Source organism: Coturnix japonica, chromosome 1 (assembly GCF_054131305.1).
Source record: "Coturnix japonica strain WE chromosome 1, WE-NBRP24, whole genome shotgun sequence".
NCBI classification, from domain to species: domain Eukaryota; kingdom Metazoa; phylum Chordata; class Aves; order Galliformes; family Phasianidae; genus Coturnix; species Coturnix japonica.
The window spans coordinates 134,931,877-134,955,634 of NC_140663.1; the positions used below are offsets into that span (position 1 = coordinate 134,931,877).

At 36.9% G+C, this 23,758-nt stretch overlaps 1 protein-coding gene across 4 annotated transcripts in view; it reads right to left on the bottom strand.

Moving 5' to 3' along the window:
* Nucleotides 1-23,758, bottom strand: part of GPC6 (glypican 6) — a 720,043-nt gene that overhangs the window by 192,345 nt on the left and 503,940 nt on the right. For all 4 annotated transcript variants that reach the window (XM_015851542.3, XM_085536013.1, XM_085536015.1 and 1 more), the window contains one exon: nucleotides 22,849-23,014. In XM_015851542.3, the coding sequence (XP_015707028.2) occupies nucleotides 22,849-23,014 (166 nt within the window). The remainder of the gene's footprint in view (nucleotides 1-22,848; nucleotides 23,015-23,758) is intronic.

The window sequence follows — 23,758 nt, forward strand, 5'->3', positions numbered from 1 at the left end:
CTTTGGGTCCCTTCCAATCCAAGCCTTTCTATGATTCTATGATTGTATGAGTCATTCTGTGTATTTCGAAACTTTATTTATACTTCCATTCTATAGAATTTTGTTTTAGATATAGCTTGATATTAAAACCAGCAACATTACATTCAGTAGGAGATCTTGCATTACTATACACGAATGTCTGCTAGATGTCTGTAGAACCCTTTCATTTCTACATCTGTGCAGTCCTTCAGAACTGCTCCATAAAAATAAAGCAAGCAGATATACTGAATGAAAGTTATTACATATATTATGTATCTTTACAAGTAGGCATCTTTTTTACTAAATGAAGTTGCTCAGCTTCACCAATTTTAAAAACATGGGTTATAAATAGAGATGAAGGATACTGGACATACTGCAACATAAAAGACCAAAGATTACAGCACTTCAACCACCTGCAAACTCCTGCAAAAAACTATTTATTTGTTTATTTATTTATTTGTTTGTTTATTTATTTTATGAGCCCCATTGATACCTTCTTTATTTGCTACTGACAGTGATATACTCTTCCTGTAGTGTACAGAACTCTTAAGCTTTGTCATTCATGTAAGCAAGATTTTCTCATAAGCCATATGCTGCCAAGTTAATATACCAAATCTTTAAAGGTGGAATACAAGAGCTTTTTATTACATATCAGTATACCTTTCCTCATACAGTCAAGAGTAACTGCAATCCATTTCCATCAAAGACTCTACATAGAAAAAAGTAATTATAGCAGCAGGGTTGTTTTTAAATCAGTTTATTTTCTATAATGGCTTCATCCAAGCCTTGTACTTTTCAATAGCATTTAACTCATAGAAATCTTACTTCTTGCCCTGCAAAGCATAAGTGGCAGTTTCTTATGCAACAATCCCCAAAGCCTGAAAGACTGTAAATAGTTATCCAGACCTTGTTATTTGCTCTTGACTTGCCTATAATAGCTTAGTCTTGTGATAATGTGATTAAATGCTGAGACTTACTGCAAAGTAGTGGAACATACAATTGCCATGTGGTTTAGTTTGACTGCAGAATTTGGTCAGTGCTTGTAATGGATGCTATTAATCAGAGACAAATGGGAATGCAAAATTGCAATAGGCAGGTAACAGGCAACTGATAATCAGACCATCAATTTTCAGGCATTAGATCAAAGAAAGATTATTATTATTATCCAATCAATTATGTTAGGTTTTGGGCTGCTCTGGCTTGATGTAAGCAATATCTAAACATTGCCATTCTTACCACAAGTAGACCATTTAAGATTTGTTTAAACACTAGGTCATAAGTGTCAAACCTGCCAGTTTCATGTTTTTGTTGTCCTTTTTTTTTTTTTTTTTAAGTTCTAATAATATATATATATAAGAAGCTTTGCTCCTCACATACATTAACAATATCATACATTTTATATGCAGCCCAAGAAAATTCCCCTTCAATAGTGTGCCCTAGGCCTATGCTCTTGATACTGAAGAGCCCATCAGGTCCTGTGTGCACATCCAGACTGTGTTCCATCTCCATCTGTGAGGAAATTATTGTGCAGAGCTCTCCTCCACGATTTCTGATTTTCACAGAAGAAATTTTATAGTCTGTGTTGGAGGGGACCATAGACGTCACCTAGTTCCAGTCCCTCTGCCATGAGCAGGGGCAGTTAGATCATGTTGCTTAAAGCCCCATCCAACCTGACTTTTAACACTTCCAGGGAGAGGGAATGCACAGCTTTTCTGGGCAACCTGTTCCAGTGTCTCAACATGATTCTTGTGAATAATTTATTTGTAATACGTAATCTAAATATACCCCCTATTAATTTAAAACCATTATCCATTGTCCTCTCACTACACTACTTGATAGAGTTCCTCATCATCTTACTTATAGGCCTCCTTTGGGTATTGCTACAAGATCTCCCAGAAGCCTTCTCTGCTCTGCCTTAAACAACTCCAAATTTCTCAGCTTGTCTTCATAGGAGAGGTGCTCTAGTTCTCTGATCACTCTTGCAGCCCTCCTCTAGATCTTTTCTAAAAAGTCTACTTCCTTCTAATGTTGGGGGCTCCATAGCTGAGTGCAGTACTCCAGGTGGGGCCTCAAGAGAGCAGAACAGAGGGAGACAATCACCGCCCTTGACCTGGTATAGACAAACACGGTACAGTTGGCTTTTTGGTCTGCAATATCACATTCCTAGCTCTTGCTGAACTTTTCATTCAGCAGTATACAGAGGTCCTTCTCCATAGGGCTGCTTTCAATCTACTCATTGCTCAGATTGTATTCAAGTTTCGGATTTCCCTCATTCAGGTGCAGGACCTTGTTCTTGGTATTGCAACAGCATGCTGTTTGCATGGACCCTCTTGAACCTGTCAAGGTGATGGCATTCCTTCCCTCCAGTGTGCTGAGTGTACCTGTAAGCTTGATGTCATTTGCAAGCTTGCTGAGATGCACTCAATCCCACAGTCCACATTGCTGACAAAGATGTTAAATAGTTCTGGTCCCAGCGTAGACTCCTGAGGGACAAAGGGGTGAAGGCACAGAGATGTACAGTGCACTCTGGTGTTAGTACACACTGCTACACACCTATATCGGGTATGGCCCTAGCTTTAAAGATAGCTATTGTAAAAATTTATATTTAATAAAAAGCTCAGATAGAATGCAGTACTCATCCTCCTGTTTATGTACCATTAAAGTCTGTGTACTCCACGTGGTGAATGCACAGACTTACATAGGAATATTAAACGGAGTACATTATGTTGCTTTCTTTGATTCCATTTTGCAGTGCCTCCAGAAATTGCTGACAAACCCCAGGTGCTCACTTAATCAAACACTGAAATCTTAAGTTTGACTCTTACTAGGCTAGATCATATATATATATATTTTTAATGTAGATTCAGTTTCTGATCCTCTTAAATGTAAAGTAAAACTTTAACAACATTTTGAGATCTGGATTTTGACCAAAGTTGTCCCCAGATAACCCAATTACTCACTTCATGCTTTGACATTAACATATTAGTTTTTTAATTTCCCATTTTCTCTTGAAATAAATAATTGTTTTACCAGTTTCAAAACATGGAGGTTTTTTTTCTCATTTTTGCCTTTCTTTTCTTATTCTTTCCTTCTTTCTTTCCTTTTTTTTTTTTTTTTTGGTTCTTGTTTTTAATTTTTGCTTTTTCCTTTTCTTTTTTTTTCCCCAAAGGCATTTAAATTTATCTGCATTTCTTTCTTTCTTTATTAAGCTCTGAGCATGTACCAGATGGGAAGTGACAGATCTACATATCTCTCTATAATTATAACATCTCTAAGTCTTTTTATAAAACACGAATTTATACTTACAAGGGCCTTCAAAACAAAAATATATGCATTTTAGGCAAAATATTTACAGTTTGCTTATCCTCAAAAAAAAAAAAAAAAAAAAACCACAAAAAAACCCAAAACATTTCACAGATCCCAAAATATTAATTTTCAATATTTAACTTCTTTTTATGGTAGATCCACTCACTTTCAAATCTGTTCAGTTTACACAACCAGTAAATTACTTCTCCATAATTGCTGTAATTACAGTCCTCCTCATGTGCTCACGCTTGCCTCAGAACTGTGCTAGTGTTGAACATTCTGGTAATGGAAAACCTCATGTTTATTTAGGAGATAACACAGAACACTGTTAACTAAAATATCTATTTGAGATGCTGTCTACAGTTTCCGTAAGGTGATATCACTGAGGTAGGCATAAAAGGCTGCAGCAGTGTATCAGTCATACAAAGAGATTTTAAAGGTAGCATTTAGATCAATGAAACCTTAAGATGTTAAAAGTTCCTCTTAAAAATCAGGGTGAAATCATGGCTTTGTTATCTAAAGGGATAATATGCTAATAGAGAAAAAGTATGCAATCCTACTGAATGACCTAGGAAATTCACATTTCCTGCTTGACTGTCTCTGTAGAGATGACTATTGTAAAGTTTCAGGTTTGTACCTTGTGTACTTTAACAAGAATTATATTTTGTAGACCACATTAATTTTTATCAAAAGTAGTATTTCATTTGCTCAGACTCTTCCAATTATCTTCTAGTTCTTGTTAGCGCCTTTACAAAAAGCAATCCAGTAATTTAAAACACAACTATGAGAAAATAACATTTCATTATCTGTAATGCCCATAATCTGGAAGATGGAATGCATTTCTTAACAATAACTTTTTTTTTTTTCTTTTTTAATGTATTTGATTCTAGTTTTCATCTTCAACTCCTTTAGCAATGCATTCCTGTACTTCTTCTGTCAATGCTGATTGCCCAGACCTGCTGCTCTAGTTCTGACTTTATTAGCATATTTCAAAAAAAAAAAGAAAAAAAAGGAAAAAAAAAAAAAGAAAATTCTGAAGGTAATTCTCAGATAAGATGAAGCAGCCTCTGAAAAGTTGCCCTGAATTCATAACTACTAACATTTTCTTTTGGATACAATGACAAACATATATTAAATATGGCAATACTTTCAGAATCCAGATTAAAGCTGACCTCTTGTAAAACTCTGACACATTTACTGCAAGGTACCACCCAGACTTTGTCTGTGCTTCATATTTCATTACTCTTTCTGTCTAATGCTATCCTCATCAATTTTCCACTGTGTTAACAATAGTCATACTGGAGCCTTCATAAATAGTTTTGCCATCTTTCTCATCTTCCCTACATATCTGCACTTAGCAGCCCAGTGTTCAAAATCACATTAGCTAATATTTTCCCACCTTTCTGATTGCATTTTTACCTATTTTTTCATGATTGGCTGTTTCTAAAAATATTTAACTCTGTATACCTTTTTGTTCCATTGAATACAAGGGATGCAGGATACATTAAAGAAGCATCCATTAGTATGGTACTGTTGAGATGTCTTTAGTTAGATGAGTTGGCAATTAAAATAAAGGAGAATCACAATTTCTTCATACTAGCATATGAAACAAAAGAAATCACATGAATTAAAAAGTAGAAAATGATACGCAACAAATTTCCTCTCTTCTATACGGGATTCTCAGAACCAGGAAGTGTCTAACACATTAAAATTAGAATGATAAGCTCATGTATTTTGCAAGTGTATAAAGTAATTGACAGCTTGTTTTTTTGAAGGGGTGCATGATTTTTCATCACTGTGCTGCATGTAATTCTAATGAGGAACAGGAAGCAGACACTTAAGTGGGAGTTACAGTTAGAAGCTGGCCTTTAAAAGGACTTAGACATTATTTAACAGGGGCTATACCATGCACTGGATGATGCTGCAACTAAACAAAAAAACAAGACAACTAAGTACTCATTTGGAAAAGCAACCTGGGCAATGGTCCAGTTCTCAGCAATCTCCTATCAGCATCAAAGTGCAAGTGGAAGGAGGCAATGCAAATGTGTAGCAAGAAGTGATCACAGTAATAGAGAAGCAATTAATGAAGAGATCCTTTTTCACAGTAGTGATGATCTCAGCCATCTCATGTGAAGTTGAGATTATGATTCGCATTTGTACTGGAGTTGAATGCTCCTTGAGCTGATGCTGCTCACTAGACTGTCTGAGAAATTCAAACGAATTTTTCATGCATAGTTATTTTTATATTAGGTAATTAGGCTGATTCAAGATTGGAGTAATGATCAGGAGAAGGAAAGTAGAAAGAGCAATAGCTGTGTATGGGTTCACTGCTTTTGGTGGAGCCTAAATCTTAGACTGCCTCAGCCATCTCAAGATGCTTCTTCACTTTAGGGATTTTACTGCTAAATGTACGAAAAGATCTATTGATGGAGACTAAATCTTCACTCTAACTGTTATCCTGAATTATTTCCTTCTGCTATAAAGTGGCATATGAGTTAATTCATGTAGTTAAGGCAGCAGAAAGCTTGTCCCAGAGTTGTGGATGGGTTAACTTCTTGGTGGCTCTGTTCTCAAGCATCTCTTTGCAGGCTCCACTACTGCTGGAAAAGATGTGGCAGAACAATTTAAGAAGGACAGAAATGCATCCAGATTGTTCACAGTGATTACCCACAGCTTGATCTCTGCAACATCATGATTAGTTAGGAAATCCCAGACTCACTGATGTTTCTTCTGACACTGCTGGCCTAGGGGACTCTTTTTCTCTCCCTCATGTTCTTTTTCTGCAAGATTTCACAGCTTATTTCCTCAGTGATGTCTCTCCTTGCTCTGTGTGCAGGATCTCAAGAAAAGGGAACAGCTGAAGAGATAGCGGTACAAACACACACAGCTGGCTACCATCACTGCCTTACCCAACTTAAGCAGAACAGGTGCCATATCTGAAATCATGGCCAGATAGAGATTCCCAAATCTAGCTTGCTCAGATACTGCCTTCACAGGGCTAAAAGTGTTTTCTCTTACACCTTCCCACTCTGTGCCAGACCATATGGTTAGGAGAAAACATGGCACTGGCCCCAAATCCTCCTCCCATACCAGACAGTAGTAACAGCAGTTACATGTCCTTGCTCCTTAAGGTAGGAGGACCTGCAGGAGTAGGCTTTCAGGCTCTACTTGTCTCATTTGGGGTAGAGGAAACCAGCTGATAGTTTTCAGGTATAATGATGACTTCTGAATGTCAAAAATGACTGGATACTACCCACTATCATGATTCATTGAGGGGCATCCTGCTAGGGCATGAAAAACGTTTAAAAGATTTTTGTTGTTGTTATAAGCTAACTAACCAAATTAAACTAGAACACAGAATGCATATGTGGATGTTGCTTCATGGTTTATATAGGCATCCTAGCTCTCAACAAAACCCCTCCCTTGAGGTGCATGAACACAAGATCACAGAGAGAGCAAATCTGAGAACAAATAAATATACATTAAAAATTATTTTAAAAAAGAAGAGGAAAAGAAAGAAACAAAGAAAAGAAAAAGTGGATTAGCTTTCACAGAGATCAGCCCTCTGGCCTTGCTAATTCTCTAGTACAGAGAGAGGAACACAGAGCAATGCAAAAATATATGTCTGGTATCACTATTTTCTGAAGTATCATCAGCCTAGGTCAACTTAGATCAGCTAATAATGTAGACAGACCTTCAGGCAACATTCACAATTCTGCATTAAAGCATAAAAAATGCACTGATACTCCAAAGGCTGGGTGCAGTCTGCATTGGTCAGCATCTGCTCAGAGCCCGTGAGATCTGCATTGTTTGCTTCCAGTGTTCTTATGGATCATTGCTACATATATTACATACACAGTGAGTCTCTGCAGAGAAACAAATAATTTCAGCTGTCTAAAGCTAGAGCTCCCTAAAGGCACAATTCGCCACATTTATGTGAAATTGCAGATAGTTGTGATAACTTCTCTGAATGTATGTTGAAATCTAAAAATTATAGCCTTAAAAACTGGGAATTGAATAAGCCATTTTCAGATTGAGAGTCAGTAATGGAGAGGTAGAATCTGAATCATTCTGGGAATTCTGTAATGTCTTAGTAAATGTTTACGAGTATATAAGCCCTAAACTGTGGTAATTAATCTCTTTTCAGGTTTATACCTGTAGGAATTGTACATATTGGAAATCAAACAGATTAAGACTTGCCATCCCTTTTTGCTTGTGTATTTCTTTTCTTTAAAAAGACAGTTAACTCATTCCTTGTCTCTGGCTACACTGAAGTGTGGTATCTTTCCTAGGAACATTCAGCCTAGCTTCACAGGTACCAATAGAAGTGGCTAAGGCCATCACAAGAATTACAAGACTCACTTGAGAGCTCAGGGAGATCTATAAACAGAAAAGTCTAGGCTCAGTTCTCTGCTGCTATTTTTATATTGTAATTAGCATGTAAAAAAGAGATTAGTGCCTAAACTAAATAAAGCTTGTGTTGGACCTCAACTGCAGTAAAAAGGTGTTGTAGTGTCTTATACCCTGTGTTTTACTTCTCATTTAGCAATACACACACACATATATATATTTGTGTTACCTGAATTACCAACCCATACAGACTCTACAACACTTGTTCGACATGCTGTTGTGGAAATAGACATCCATTGGTAAAAAAAAAACCAACAAACAACTGCCTTCACTATGCACACAGTCCTTCATTTAATAACGAGATTTAAGCTCAGTTATTCAAATAGTGGGGAGGGGTAGGTCATCACAATGCTTATAGCTGCCCAGATGACAGCAATTCACTGCAATAATTAGGAAATTGTTTGTCTTAATTTAGAACAAATTCCTGCAAGATATATCCAGAAATCTCACCAAGGTCTATAAGTGTCAGGGATCTGTTTACATTCAGATGAATTCAGTCAAGGCACTTGCATCTAGGTTACTGAACATCCACATCAACTCAATGAATGCTGCAAAAAATTTGCTAGTTTACATGTTAGGAAAACAGGAGGAAAACTGGTGTTCTGATGGTTTATGATCAAGTAAAGAAAAAACTGATTCTCAAAGGCCTTTTTTTCATGTTACATTTTTATCTAACTCACCAAAAGGTGACATATGCATTTACAGAGTTTTGAATAATAATTTGTTTTGAATAGTATTATTACAAACGATGTTTTAATTGGGGTTGTGCCCACTCATATTCTTGGCACTTCTCTAAAATCTGTGAATCTATTTATTCAGTTTATCCCCAAAGAAACAAACTGCAGCTGCCATTCTTCAAACAGCAGCTTATTGCCTCCTCTAAAAGACAGCTTTTTAGTGTAAAAACATTTTAATGACTTAAATTCTGTTTAACATGTTTCCTAATTTGTTTCTTGGAACTCACTTCACATCTCCTTTCAGTCAACAAATATGAATGATAAATAAAATGCACGTATTCATATAACTTGGAATAGTACAACTCTGCCTTTTCTCTTATTGTTCACACACAATACTATCTTCTCAAATTTTGCCTCTTATGAAGTCACTCGCAACAGTATGTACATAGTGGCCTTGTTTTATGTCCTTCAGCAAAATTATAGTCAAATAAGATTCAAACAAAAGGAATTCGCTCTGTTATCTGTATTTGTTTAAATTAAGAGTCTGATGGATAGCCAAAAACGTTTTTAAGATGAATAGCTATGAAATTCAGGCTGAAATGAAAGAAATTCAATAGTTGCCCTTTTTCCTTTGAAGATGGTGGCATTTTTAAAATAGCTCACTGGCCTTGAATCCTACCTCTTCTTCAAGGAATCCTATGGCAACATATTAGATATTTATTCAATAGAATTCCAGTAAAAAGTAATGAAAAGCAAAGTGCAAATTCAGTAAGTACTAGTTCAATCCAATTTTACATTTTATTATAAACAGTATATTTCAATACTTATTTCAATAAGTATTGAAATGTAGTTAGGTTTAGGGGAAAAGCTAATTATTTTTTTTTTTATGTTCACATTAGGGATCTTCATTGCTTAGAATAATACTTCTATGCCTGAAGAACTTGCAGCTTAGCCTGACCTAAAGTGATTTTCCTTTGGAGAAAATCTGTCCTTTTCTCCTCAAAAAAGCTTCTGCTGAAAACCAGCAAACTGGAGATCTCTGTGTCCCTTATCTCTTTTACAGCAACAGAACATACAGTTAGGATATATTAAGAGGCAGCTTTTCCAGGAAAAAGATCTTAAAGTAACATATAGAGATGGACAAATATATATAATTTTAATTACTATAATAAAATTCTTTTTGTGCAATACCTGAATCTCTCAAATTTTGTGTAGGTTTGTAGACTAGCATTCAAAATGTGACCAAAAAATGAGTGCCACAAAGATGATAAAGGAGCATCTCCTGGAAAGGCTGAGTAATGTGAGTCTGTTCAGCCTGGGTAAAGACTGAAAGGAGATCTGATGAATGTTTGTAAATAAATAAAGGCTGTTGGATGAGACCAGGCTCTTCTCTGGGGTGTGTCGCTATAGGACTAGAAATAATGGCTTAAAATTTGAACACAGGAAGTCCCATACAAACATGAGGAAGAACTTCTTTACAGCAAGCATGATGTTATGAAGTTATGAAGTCTCATTTTACAGAGATATTCAAGACCTAACAGGATGCCTACCTGTGTGATCAAATGCAGAGTACATGCTTCAGCCATGAGGCTGGACTTGATGACCTCTTGAGGTCCCTTCCAACCCCTGCAATTCTGGGAACAGAAACATCTTTATCTAAAATGAATCTAGGAATACTATTGGGTTTAATATTGCCAAGTTTCAAATATATGTGAGTTAGACTTTAAACACTATGCAATCCTATATCCTTACCCTACTCAGTGGACTAAAAGCAACAACGCTACTGATGTAAAGGGAGAGAAAATTCCCCAAATTTGAGCAGAGATGCTTTACTCTGCCTGAACTGAGTTTTGTGGAAAGCTTGAGTGTGGTATCACAGGAGGAAGAATAAGTACTTGCTTTCCTTTTCAGCCAGCAACAGATAAATTGACAAAATGAACGTGTTTGGGAATTAGTTTTTGAAAGACACATTCAAAATCAGTGGAATTAGATCTTTATGTGCTGTTTCCCACCAGATTTCCATTACTAGATGATTTGCAACAGCTAAAATTCTGCCAAGCTATCTCTCATAATTTCAACCAAACTAAGCATTTATTAAGCTTTTATTAAACTTTCCTAGAAAAGTTTAATCATAACTGAAAAGTCAAAGAGGCTTCTTAAAATTTACTGACATATTATTACCATGGTTTTGCATCCAACTATTTTTTAAAATATTACTTTAAATATACAATCCTCAAAATACACATTTGCCAGATTACTCAATTTTATATGTATTTTTCTGGCATTCGCATTTGAACAATCCAAGCATAATATGCACTTATATCAATAAAAGATTGAGAGAGATTTTAAGAATATGTTATTCATATATGGAGAAGACAGTCAAACTAAATATTATGAAAGTACTCATAACTCTAATAATTTAAATGTGATTTATCTGAGTGCAGTCAACCTACTGAAATGAGAATGTCAGTCATTAAAATCTGGAATAGAGGATTTCCGTATTACAAAAATGTGCTTTTAGCCATCAGCCTAACTTGGAGCAGACATCTTTCATGCCACCCACAGAAAGGATTTTGTGACAGAAAATGTATCATAATAAAGAAGAAAGGGAACAAAACCATTTCATTTGAAGCTAAGTAAGAAGTGCAGCATGAAAAGGAGAACGTGGTTTAGAGTACATTTCTAACAATGCAGATATCAGCAGTTTCAAGTAACAAAATATTCACAGATTCATTTTTAGTTTGTTATAAGAAATACATAACCCCATTTTTTCAAGTGTATAAATGAAAACATAGCTTTCACAAATCATATCTATGAGCACTGGAACCGTCACTCTTACTTTCCAATATTAATATATCTTGTTTAGCAACTTTCTTTAATCAATGTAAAATAAGGATGCTGAAGTAAAACTAAATGTGGATATGATACTACATGTTCTATTAGAATGGTGAAATTTACTGGAAGATTTTTATCATTTCATCTATGAAAATCAAGTTATCTAGTGTTGAGTGCTCCTTGTTTTATTGGCTCGTGCTCAGGAGAATTTCCTGGCTTTTTGGCACTATTCCTTTTACTATCTATGGCACATCATTCGGTTTACTGATTATTTTCCCTCTCATCCTACAGTTAAGCTAAGTGCAAGATACTGATATAACCTACCCACTGAAAATGAATACTGACCTTCATCTCATTTCACAATGTTACGATGAGCTGCAAAGCTTGGCTGAAAAATTTGACCCTCTTTGGAGGTCAGTAATAAATATCTGACATAACTGATATTTCATTCTTAAATTTTCAAGATGCTACTTTTTCCTACATAGTTATCTGTACTTTAAGAGTTAACAAGACAAGACAGATAGAAAGGCTCTTTACCAATGCTGCAAACTGATATTACGAAGGTGAGTTACTACTGACATGGAAAGTTCAGTTATGCTTCTGGAGCCTAAATGAAAAATGCGTGTCATGGGAATTTAAGCTCCCGTAGGTTAACTTGCAATATAAATGACACTAAGGGGTGTTGAATGCTATATTACAGGGCAAATGACACTGAGTAACACAGAGAAATAAGAAATATAAGAACTGAGTTTTTCATATTACTGTCATATTGCCTTCCAAATGCATCAGAATGCATTCAGACTTCCACCATTGCAAAAGATGGTCACAGAATTTTAGCCACGTGAACTCTGTAACATCACTCTGGGCCAAACTAGCTCTCATGACTAAAGAAATTGTAAGAGTTTTTTTTTTTTTCATTAAAGCAGATAGAAATCTGTGCTTTCCTTACTAATAAATACATCAGGAAAAAAATCCTTACAAAAGATATAGAGGGTAGACTGCAAGAATGGAATTCATGGGGTCCATTCCAGAAAGGAAGAATGATTTCCTGAATATTGCTTATTCTGATCTCTCTGATGGTTTTGAGAATTTTCTCCACCAAATTTGGCACTGATACAGGATACTTTGTAGCAATCATTATAGTTTCTTGCCAAGTCATGGGAAATTTATAGCCCATTTAAGGGCCCTCCACCTTTTCTGGAGTGTAAAGAATGGCAAATGAGTGTAACCTATGCTCTGATATATCCATACATCTTCATTAGAAAAGAAATGAACATTTTGTTTACATTGGGGACCATATGTACTTTGTATAATATCCACGTAAAATTAAATATTTGAGTGGCTTTTGCCATATTGCTAATAAGGTTTAGAGCTTTTGGCAACATGCAGTCATTTATTTATGGCTCAAAAAAGACCTGCATAAGCAATTAGAAGTTAAGAAATTTAATAATTTAGACTACTAGTTTTTACAAGAATCTAAAATCAAAACTATGATTTGTTTACAGATTTTCATTCTTTTTGGACTGAGCTTTCATTCTTTCAGAAATGTCACATTGAAACTTAGTCAACTTCAAGTTCTAAAATAACACAAAGATATGATATTAAGAAAACTCCAAATGTCTCACAAATGGTGTGTAGCCAACTACCCACAGCCTATTTAGTTTCTGTATGTTTATTTTTTATTTATTTATTTATTTTTAAAAAATAGCTTGTATACAGGATTTGGATTTTTATATGTGGACACTTTGGACATGTTGTTAACAGTACTTTGTTTCTGATTTTTAGAAAGGATCATTATCCCGTTAAGGATAAGATTGTGGAAATATATTGGATGTTATCATAAACAGATCATCTTTCATAACGAAAAGGCAATGGCCCAAAACTTCAACACAATGTCAATGACAATTTTGCTTTGACATCCAAGAGGTAAGAGATTTGCACACATCCTCCATTGCTGATATCATAGAATAACATCAGTAAAGCATTTTCAAATATTTGCAAGGTTTTTGTTAGTAAGAAGGTAGGAAATTTTCTTGCAGTGGAACAAATATGCTCTTAGTTATACCTATAACTCTATGACATTTAATTGAATAATGAGCATAATCTGATGTTTGTTTCTAATAGGGAGTTTATTTTAATATGGAGCTTAGAGAATCTGAAATGGTAAATCAATCTGGCAGAGAAAACAGATAATTTAAAATATTTATCCATTCTGTTTTTAGTATATGGAAATTAATTAATATTTGCACAGCTTTCACAAAATAGATGACCAGTAATAACTTCTAACCATAAATGCAGGTTTCAAGACTAAATATTTTAGAAAACACAGTTGGTGGTACAGTGCAACCAAAGACTGTTCCCAGCTGCATGATCTGAATATAAGTATGAATAAAATGCAGAAGAATGGTCATGAGGCAAAAATTGTAATAATACCTTCAGTATTAATGTTCCCTTGAAAATATTAGTATTTGCAGAATGTAAAATTCGGTTGATATGTAATTTATCAATACTGCCTCATCCAAATATTGATGCAAACAAGGATGTGTTTATGAAGATAACATAATCAAGCTTTCCAGGGTAATATGAATTTAAGTCAGATAAGTGAAACAAAAGCAGCAGTGTTCAAACAAATTAAATGAATATTTGTGTCTTTGTGTCCTCTCACCTGTAACTTTTGAAATAAATTTAGTTATATTGCTCAAAATAATGGCTTCTTGCTTTGGGAGTTAACTAAATTTTTTTTTTTTTTTTTTTTTTTTCTTTAATATATGGGCTATGAGAAGGGAATTAGTGAGGTATGCAAATAAGATGTTTATCCAAATATATTTATGTATGAGGTGGGTATCAGCTGCAGTTTGGATATGGTGCTTTAATTTGGCCAACTACAGCTAGAAACAACAGTTTCTGTATTTTAATTCAGTCCTAAATTACACTTGCATATGCTATCATCAAGCAGTTTTAATTCATGACTATGACTCTTATTTTAGTCCTGTAAGTCCTCCATGCAGAGAACTATAAAGACTTATTAAAATATTGCTTTACACTAACTTAAATCAAAAACTTCTTTGTAAATATTCTGCTTTTGCAGAAAGGAAGAAAAAGTTCCACATTCATCAGTTGCTTTTATAGTCCTTGGAAAAAAACACCCACATTGATGTACCTCTTTCTGTTATCAGAACCTTAAGGGCATGGTCAAGTTCTGCAGTCTAGACATGCATGCCATTCGCTCCCTCATTTCAAATGCCCCATTGAGAGACTGAGTTTCTCAAACTCCTAGAACAAGAAGGAAAAATAAAAAGGCATGCGGCACAGCATTTCTCAGCTGCTCCCCAGCCTATGAAAAGGAGAAGTCAGCACAACAAAGTGTGTGAGGGATGCCCCTACAGGTAAGCAGAGATGTAGCCCTCTTTGAACATACATACTTAATTGTGTTTCCTCTACAGGAGAAAACACTGTTAATATACACAGTAATAGAAAGAGCAGTACTGTTTATTGTGGTCCTGGAAGCAAGAATTCCCCTGAGACAGTACAGCTACGGACTTGAAAAAGTACAAAATAATGATTCTTGAATCACACAACAGTCAGCTAATTAAGAATGAACATATTCTCCTCTTTGTAAAGATGTCTTATATGACATCGCTATGTTCAATTAGTGCCTTTAGAAGGGTGGTAGCAAAACAGCTTCCCCAGCACTTCTCCTGAATGTAAACATGGAAATTTTCTGTTCCATGCAACCTCCAAATGGAGCATGTGTTCACTACCCAGTCAGTTCTCTTTGACTGGGAAGAGTTCACGGAATCACAGATTGGCCCAGGTTGGAAAGGACCTCAAGTGTCACCAAGGTCCGACCACTCAGCCTCAGAAAGAGCCACCAACCTCCATATCTAATACTAGACCAGGCTGCTCAGGGCCCCATCCCAGTTGGCTTTGAGCACCGACACAGATGGGGAATCCACAACCTCTCTGGGCAGCCTATTCTAGGACCACACTTGAGTTGAAGATAAGGAATGAAAATGGAACTAAAATGTCACTATTTGTGTCCAACAGTGTCTTTGTAAAATCTTTCAAATTATTTTCCGAGTGTTCTGATCCATACTATTTTTTCCAACTGTTATTTCTGCTCTAGAACATAAATGCTGCAGTCAAATAAAGGCTCCCTTGTGCCTAGTGTAAATGCTGAGTATGTGGCTTTAGTTACTTCAAGCTTTTCTTCCTAAATCAGATATCACACAATTCAGGCGTATTGCATGTGGGTGGCAAATTCAGAGAACTGGAAATGCCAGATTTGATCCTGTATTTCTGCCACATGGCATGATGATGGGTGATGTATTTCACACACAGTAATATATTTCTATCCTTTAACATAAGGTGGCATAATCATTCAGTATAGTTCATTTATTTAAGTTCAGTTAAAGCTAGGGAGCCAAATAAGTTTGCTGCTATCCTTAAACTAATCATCTGCATCTTCAAATATCCATGGTCTCTTGTCAGCAGTCAGTTATTGAGAGTTACTCTGAGTGATGCCATTAGCATCCCTCCAGGACACGTTCTCCTAGTAAAGCACTAGTGATGGTGCCAATAAGCAGCAAGATCAAGACAGATGAACCACAGCCCTCCCAAAGCTTTAACTGGAGCAGACAGTCCCCTTAGTCTCACTGGAGGGAACCTCCTTTTTTAGTGACACATCCTAAAGCAAATATACACAGCACTGAATTCTGTGAGCTGCTTGCAGAAACTGTATTGTCTCAGTGGGGAAGTTTGGAGGTTTAGCAGGGTAAGTAGAGTTTCAGAAGTAGGCTAGTCCTGATGCCATTTGCATGCTGCTGGCAATCCCACCACTTCAGAGGGCTGCTCTCAGACTGAATTCATTACCATCTGAGTAATTCCACATCCAGGTTGTCTATCGTTTATATTTCTGAGTGAAGAGAAACAACAGCAAAAAAGTAAACAGTTTCCTGCTCCTGTACATTGTTATTTTGCTCAGTGAATAATGATACTCCCTTTATTTCAGGGATACTCTTATGTAATCTGCCTAAACTCTAGCCATAGGCAGTGATTCCTTAAAGACAGGAAAATATGGAATCATAGAGACTGGTGCTTATTAGAGAATTTTAAAATAATAACACTGTAACCTTTTAATTAGATATTTTCAAGTTGGGCTTGCTGTTTAGCTGTATATTTTTATCCTGGACTGCCCTAATTGTTTAACGATGTTAAAACTTTTAACAGCACTGTTGATACTTTTTGGTAGGGCTGCTTATACACTGTGGAGACTATTGGGCTTGAAGGAAATTATTATTTTTTTCCCCATAGAGAACATTGGACTTACATCCACAAATGTGGTTGTTCATAACTTTTCAAGAAATTGCATTTTCAGTTATAACACACAACAGTGTTCTAACAATTATTTTCCCCTCTTTTGGGGAAAGATCAGCTAAGAAAAAACTTGAAACTATAGATTCCATATTTTTGTTTTTTCATTTATAATTGGGATTGGGCTCCAGAACCTCGGCAGTGATCCATCAAACCTCGCCTCAGGGAGTAGAGATCAGTGTATAACAATAGTCATTGAAGTATACATGGACAGGAGAATTAAAGAAAATTTTAGGCTTGATAGGTTTAGATCTGTAGGCTGCTTGAATGATAATAGTTTTCATACAACATTTTAATGCTTGTTTTTAAGTATTCAATCCACATCCACAGAACAAAAATGCAAGAATATCTACCAGAAACTCTGAATTTTGAGTAGTGGCACTGTAGGGCTGCAGGAATCTTCTGTAGGGTATTCATGGAGGGAAGGATGCCATTTATTTTTTTCTCCACGTGTCCTTGAGAGAATCTAACATATAAATATCACAGCACACTTTCATGCAATGATGTGAAAGACAGAACTGGTTTTCTTTTATTGTCTCAAAGCTTGCTTCGTGAGGCCTTTCTGATGATAAGACTCTGACTGGCGACTGCTAACTATCTAGGAGGGTGAATGGTGGGTGTTGTTGTGCCGTAGTGTTTCTGCTTACGACCGCAAAGATAAGCAGAAATGGGAAGAGCAGTCTTTCTCAGGGGTGCTGCTCGAAGGAGCGGACCACTGCGGAAGGCGATAACGCTTGTGTCCAGCAACAGAGACCCCCTCTTCCTTCCTTGCTGGCTCATCTGTGGCCAGGAATGTCACAAAAGCTGGTTGTAAATCATCTTTTGAGAAGTGTTTGCCTGTTTGTTCGGAAGTTCGGTACTTCCCCAAGAAAATGCTGAGCTGTAAGAAAAAGGAGAAATTCCCACCGAAATGGGGGATAAAAGGCCCTCGCTAAACTGGGGACTTTGGAGACAAACTCCCAAAGACACCTTTGACAGAGAATTCCCTGAGGGGAAAACTTTGTCGGAAGAACCCCGGGACCGGCTTGCTGCGGAGCTCCCTGGCTGTCTCCCATCCCCCGCGGCGATCAGACGAGTTCCTGAGATCAACGAACCTACGGTGTGCCTCGCTGGACCCACGGTGGTGACTATCTCTTTTGCTCTCTGCAAAGACTCCTTGCTTATATTTCCTACTTTCCCTATCGCCTACCTTCCCTTCCCCGTCTCCCTAAAAACGCCTAGGACTTTAATAAACTGGTTGGACCAACATTTGAACCGTTGCTTCTTAATCTCACGCCGGGTATATACACAAAAGAACCTTGCCTCCCTCCTGTAAATTGGAGCGAGACAAATGATTACAGAGGAGGCCATCAAAGAGGAGAAATCTTAGTGCCAGCTAACCAGGGTTGCCAACATTTATTTTAGTTCTCACTTACCATGATCAAACAGGAGCAAGAATTTTTCCTACTGATTTTTTTGTCATGAGCCAAATTGACTCTGAAAGAGCACAATAATAAACCAGTAACAGGAACCAGATCTGGGTGGTCTTTTGAAGCTTTAATAGGAAAATATTTATCTTTGTGCTCGCACATGGAATGGAGAAAACACAGTCCTAAGGGCTTTTGTAAGCAGTAAATAAAACTGATTGCGTATTTTCATCTCTCTAAAGCTTTCATTAGGAGTAAGTAGTTAAGGTTTTGATGGGGAGTTTTACTTAAAGTGATTGAAGTGCTCTAACTGAGATTGCATGGTATGCTCAATCTCAAGAGGTCTCCTAAGGTAAGTGTCTGAGTCATACCAATGGGAAGAAAATAAAGGGATTCCTAAAGCACAGCAATGGATAGGCTTATTAGAAGTTCAGAGCTGCAGCACTGATGGTATGTGCAATATCTTCAAGACTGGCAGGAGAAGATTTGGCTGAAACCCTGCAGATAGGATTTTCTCCTGTGGCTGAAGAAACCAGCAAGATGCTGGCAGTAAGATGTGGCTCTGGCTCTCGGAGCTGGATGCCAGATTTGTTGGCCTTCAGAGCTAGAAACTGGGCACATCACAGCCTGCTCTGCCTTGCTACACAACAGAACTTTTAAAATATTAAATACACCATCAACAAATCCACTTGCTCTCCAACGGTGACTGCAACCAAGCACAAGTGCCCCTTGGCTCTTATTCATGGACAATCATGTGGTCCTGAGCAGTGCTCTGGGAGGTCAGAATCACAGCACCTCTGTGTTACCAACACAGTTCCTGAAGGTTTTACACCAATGTCCTTTCTTCTAAACACAGCAGCAAAGTCAAGCATGCATGATTTACTGTTGAATGGTTCTATAAAAAAAATATTTTACTTGTAATTTCTGATGCTATAAATAGCCATGCAGTGACAAACCTCCATGGACTGCAGCAAAGCAAGCACAATCTATTCAGGCATTACACTAGTGTACACTGGCAATAAATGCAGCAACAGAGCATTTATAATTTATTTTAGATGTCCACAAAAGAAGCCCAAGCAGCATCATTGCTGTGATTGCTGCAGTTACCTGGATTTTCACCCTTTTGCTCTGCTGAATTACATAAGGGGTATTGAGTTTGGCACACAGTCTTGCTTGGCACTCAAGTTTAGCATCGTCTATATTTTTATCTCAAGACGGAAGTGAAACCTGCTGCTGTTTGTGAAAGGAATCCAGCAGAAACCAAATGGTTTATTCTCCACTCGGCCATTCTGAAACTGAATGAGGGCTCCAAGGGAAAGAATGGTGCCCACTAAGGGGAGCTAGTTCCTTGGCTACTTGAGACAAAGAGAAGTTGAAGGCAATCAACTTATCAGTTGTTGAGGAAGAAAGAAATAGGCACTGAAAAACAGGGCTGCTATTGAAGAGGAGTAACAGTCTTGCTAAAATTGAACTTAATTCCCTAAGATAGATATGTTTAGAATATTTGTAAGTGGGAATATTTCCTCTTCATCTCTTTTGTGTTTCTGTGATGGAATGAATGCTGGGATTCTTGATCCTTGTCATTGTTAATTGCTTTAGCTCCATGGAGAGAAGCACAATTTTGACTGTATCTGTTGGGCTATGAGACCTAGAGAAAATCCACTTTCTCCCATTCCACGGAATCAGTCAACTCTCCCCTGAAGCAATCTCCTTCCTCAGCAGTGCATTTCCTCTACTCATCCTTTTTATCTTTCCTTGGCTAACTTTGTCTGAGACTGGAGTAAAGAAGATTATGAGAGAGAAGTAGCTCATAGGCAAAACATCAGAAGCAAGCTCTGTCAAAATGCATATTTTTGAACTAAATGTGGTTGATTTAGCTCCTAAATAGTTTATATAGATACCTGGAAGTAGCAATGAATCATCACAGTTTAATAGTTAGTAATGCCTATATCTTCCTTTCTGAGGCAAAATTCTGATTTTCATTGGAATTCTGCTTGAGCAAGATGCGTTACATTTGGCTTTTATTGTGCAATAACAAAAACAACAAAGTACAAAAGCCTGTAGTGAAATGTTATACAGAAAGTACACAGACCTTAAGGTGACACAAATAGGAAAAGTAAAATAAACTGTGTGTCATGCTGTTGCAGCTGTTTCACCTCTTACCAATTTTCACAGTCTATAAAATCTTGGAAAGCACCAGATGTTTAGGGGAAGCTGTCCTACTCTGCCTAGCTTTGGAAGTGAATGTAAGATTTATTAGTGCTGTATCAGTGTGATTTCAGTACTGGCTTTTGCATTTATAAACTAGGTGGAACATATAACACATCTTGTTGTCAGACAGCCCGTTTACTTTCCTCTGCTCCTCCTCACTTGTAGATTTTGGTGTTGTTGGACATTTCAAGTAACTGCAGAACAATACCAGAGCATGCTTTCCAGAGGATACTATTTGCTTTGTTACTGACAAACACATATGGGAGCTTTCTCCCAGTCCTAACTTTAGCCAAAACAACCTTATAGTCCACTGGTTGTAAGCTATGCAAACCAATTCTATTGTGTATGAATATGCACTACTATTTGGGATTCCTGCCTACGCAGAGACTGTTGGTGCACAAAATTATTACATTTTTCCTAGTGCATGGTTCCTCACATTGGAACAGGAATAAAAACTGCTCATGCATGCTTTCCAATCTCTCATAGCTCAGTGGTGCTGTAAAGTGCTGCTGTTCATTTTAATTCAGTGAGAAGAAATCTTGTTGTGTTTAGTACTAGGGAACTGCATGTGTTATTAGAAAACCTCTGACAGCTGTCAGAGACAGAGACAACTTGCTGGATTTCAATCTTTCATAAAGGAAGGACTGAGGACCCTTATCCCCAGCAAAGCTGTCATGGTTCTCACAAAATAGGATAAAACAGAATACCTTTTCCAAACACAGGGAGAGCTCTATCTTTCCTCTAATCCATCCCCCATCAATTTGTACAGGGAACGTTGTATTGGTAGAAGAAAGAGAAAATACGTCTTGATGTATCAGTGCTTTATACTGTCTTGTCATCGCTGACATGAAGGGATAATTGCCTGGCAGTTTACCTTGCCTTGAGGAAGCACTTGATGTTTTACATGGTATTTAATAAATTAGCATGATATTTTAACAGAATGTGCTAGCTTTCATGCAGTTTTGCTTTTCTGAGAGCAGGAACAATGAAAATGTGAAATATATTGATGAAGACAAGGGCTTTGCATCAAAGACTGAAAGTCTGAAGCTGGAAGCATTTCCACACTTCTGAGCACTAAACTTACCCTGCCCAAATCTCTCAGTGGATTCAAAGCACCAGAAAAGGAAATCTCTTAAGGCCTGAAATCTTACCTTCCAGCTTTTGATTTGAACAGGTGCTTACCTTAACAGAAACGCTGTTATTTTAGTTTTTTTTCTTTTTCCCTAAAAGCCGACATTATTTTCTGTGATCATAATTAGCGATGATTCAGGTCTTGCATACTTTTTAACTTCAAAGGGAAAGTAGCTTTCACAATGTCTTTAACAAGTGGGCATTTATTTTCTATCCACTCTTATTTAGCTTTCAGGTGATGAACTGATTCTTCCATTCATACCAGCAATACATTGGTTTCCCCCATGCAGCACTTCTTCCTGTGGTAGTTTCCTTTAACCAGTACAAGAAACTAAGAATGTATGTTTTTTTATATCACTTTTATAATTGCTATTTGCACTTTTGCTTATGCTATTTTTGTAGCACACTTGATACTATTTGTCATTTTGCTTACTCTGATCCATTTTTCATCCTGTTTTCTTCTCCCTATCCATCTTGTACCACCACTGTGCTGAGTAAGGTGAAAATGCATGTGTGAGTCAGAGTCAAGCTTTCAAAGTCACATTGGTCAGTAGGGTTTGAAATTAGGCAGAGATTGCTGATATTTTGTCTCACAAAAGAAGAAAGTAATATTTTCCTTAAGTACAATAGTTTATCCCATTTTTTCCAGCTGATTTATTTTCCCCAGATTCAGTTTTGCCTGGGATGCTTACAATGGTTTGATATATAACTAGTTGGTTCTGTTCTTTCTATATTATCATTATCATATTGTTACTATATTCATCTTTGTACTATATATGATCGAAAACAAGTGAAGGTCTTATTTCTTGTCTAAGGTTATTCTTTCAAGAGTTCTTCTGCTCCAGGATATTTGTATGGCTGTTAAGGAGATTTCTTTCTTTGCTTATTAGTTGATTGAAGAGTTATGTGAATAAAGCTTTAAATATGTTTTCAAGACTTCATTCTACCATTTTGACAGTATGCTTGTTCAAAACACTAAAAGATGGACATTAGCACATTTTAACTGGGAACGGGGAATTAATAACTTCTCATGTATTCAACATTTTAAGTGATGTATATTACATACTACCAGAATTAAGAAAAGGGCTTTTGCAATTTGAATAGATGTTACACAATGCTACAATCTTCTCAACTTGCAGGGGCCTTATTTTCAGTTGAAGTACAAACCATTTTGGCCTTGTTAAGCTTGTTATCATTTCCTCAACCAAAGCTTTCTAATATTTCACAAACCATATAATAATTTAGATCAGAATTCCTAACACCACACAATTCCTTTTGAAATATGAAATATGAAATGCGACTTGCTTTGGGGTGGAAGTATCATTTCCTTCTGCGATCCAGGAAGGTCAACTAGAAAATGAGATGCACCTGCAGTTGTTTCACTGCAAGTACTGACCAACAGCATCTTCTAACCTTACAGAACTCTGCAGATGTTTGCTATTACCAGTATTTCCTTCCACTAATAGTTAAACTCTTCTTACCTATGAACAGATTCCACTCAGTATCCAAATCAGCCTGATTTGCTAGGCAGCCCTTCATTACATTGAGGCAATAGTTGTTGCAAGGTTTCACAGTGGGAAGTCCTCTGCAGTAAGGGCAGTACAACATCTTCATTAACGCCCGGATGCACCCTGGGGTGGGACTGACCTGCAGAGTTTGGAGGGGGGAAAGAAAAAGAAAAAGGAGGAAATCAATCTCCTGTTCTGTGAATGCTGGGGTTGCTGAGATTGTGCGTCTCAAGCAATAAGCATAGAAGGGGAGATCTGTGAGAAGATCTCAACCCTTAGTAACACACTCCTATGATGCTAAGCAATTCCTACTCATTATCTTCATTCATTACAGCCAGCAGCAACTTTCAGGAATGCAAAAAATCAACACTCCCCTCCTGATGGCAGCACATTCTGCCCCATCCCTCCCACATGAAATCTGCTGGAACTAAATGAAAAAGAGCCAGGAAATAAGTTGGACAGAAACTGACTGATCCTAACCAGGAGAATCCTGAAGTGATACTACACTCTTCTAACTCAAGCCAGAACTGCCAGTCACACTGGATGAGATTCTCCTTTTTATTAAAGTGCAGTAAATGCAAGATAATTCCAAGATAATTTCTATTAAATTATTCAGGCATGTGTCATGAAAAAGAGATATCACTATTCTAACACGAAAATGGCCTTCTATTTACTCATATTTACTCAGACAACTTCATAAAGGGTTCAGACCTCTTTTTTTTTTTTTTTTTTTTTTTGTGTGTGTGTGTGTGTGTGTGTTGTATAACTATTTCTTTCAATATCTGAAGCCACAAAAAAAGCATTTTACTGACAACAGCCTAATGCATTTCATGTTAAGTGTCAATATGACATAACATGGCTGCTCTTGTTTAACTTAGAACTG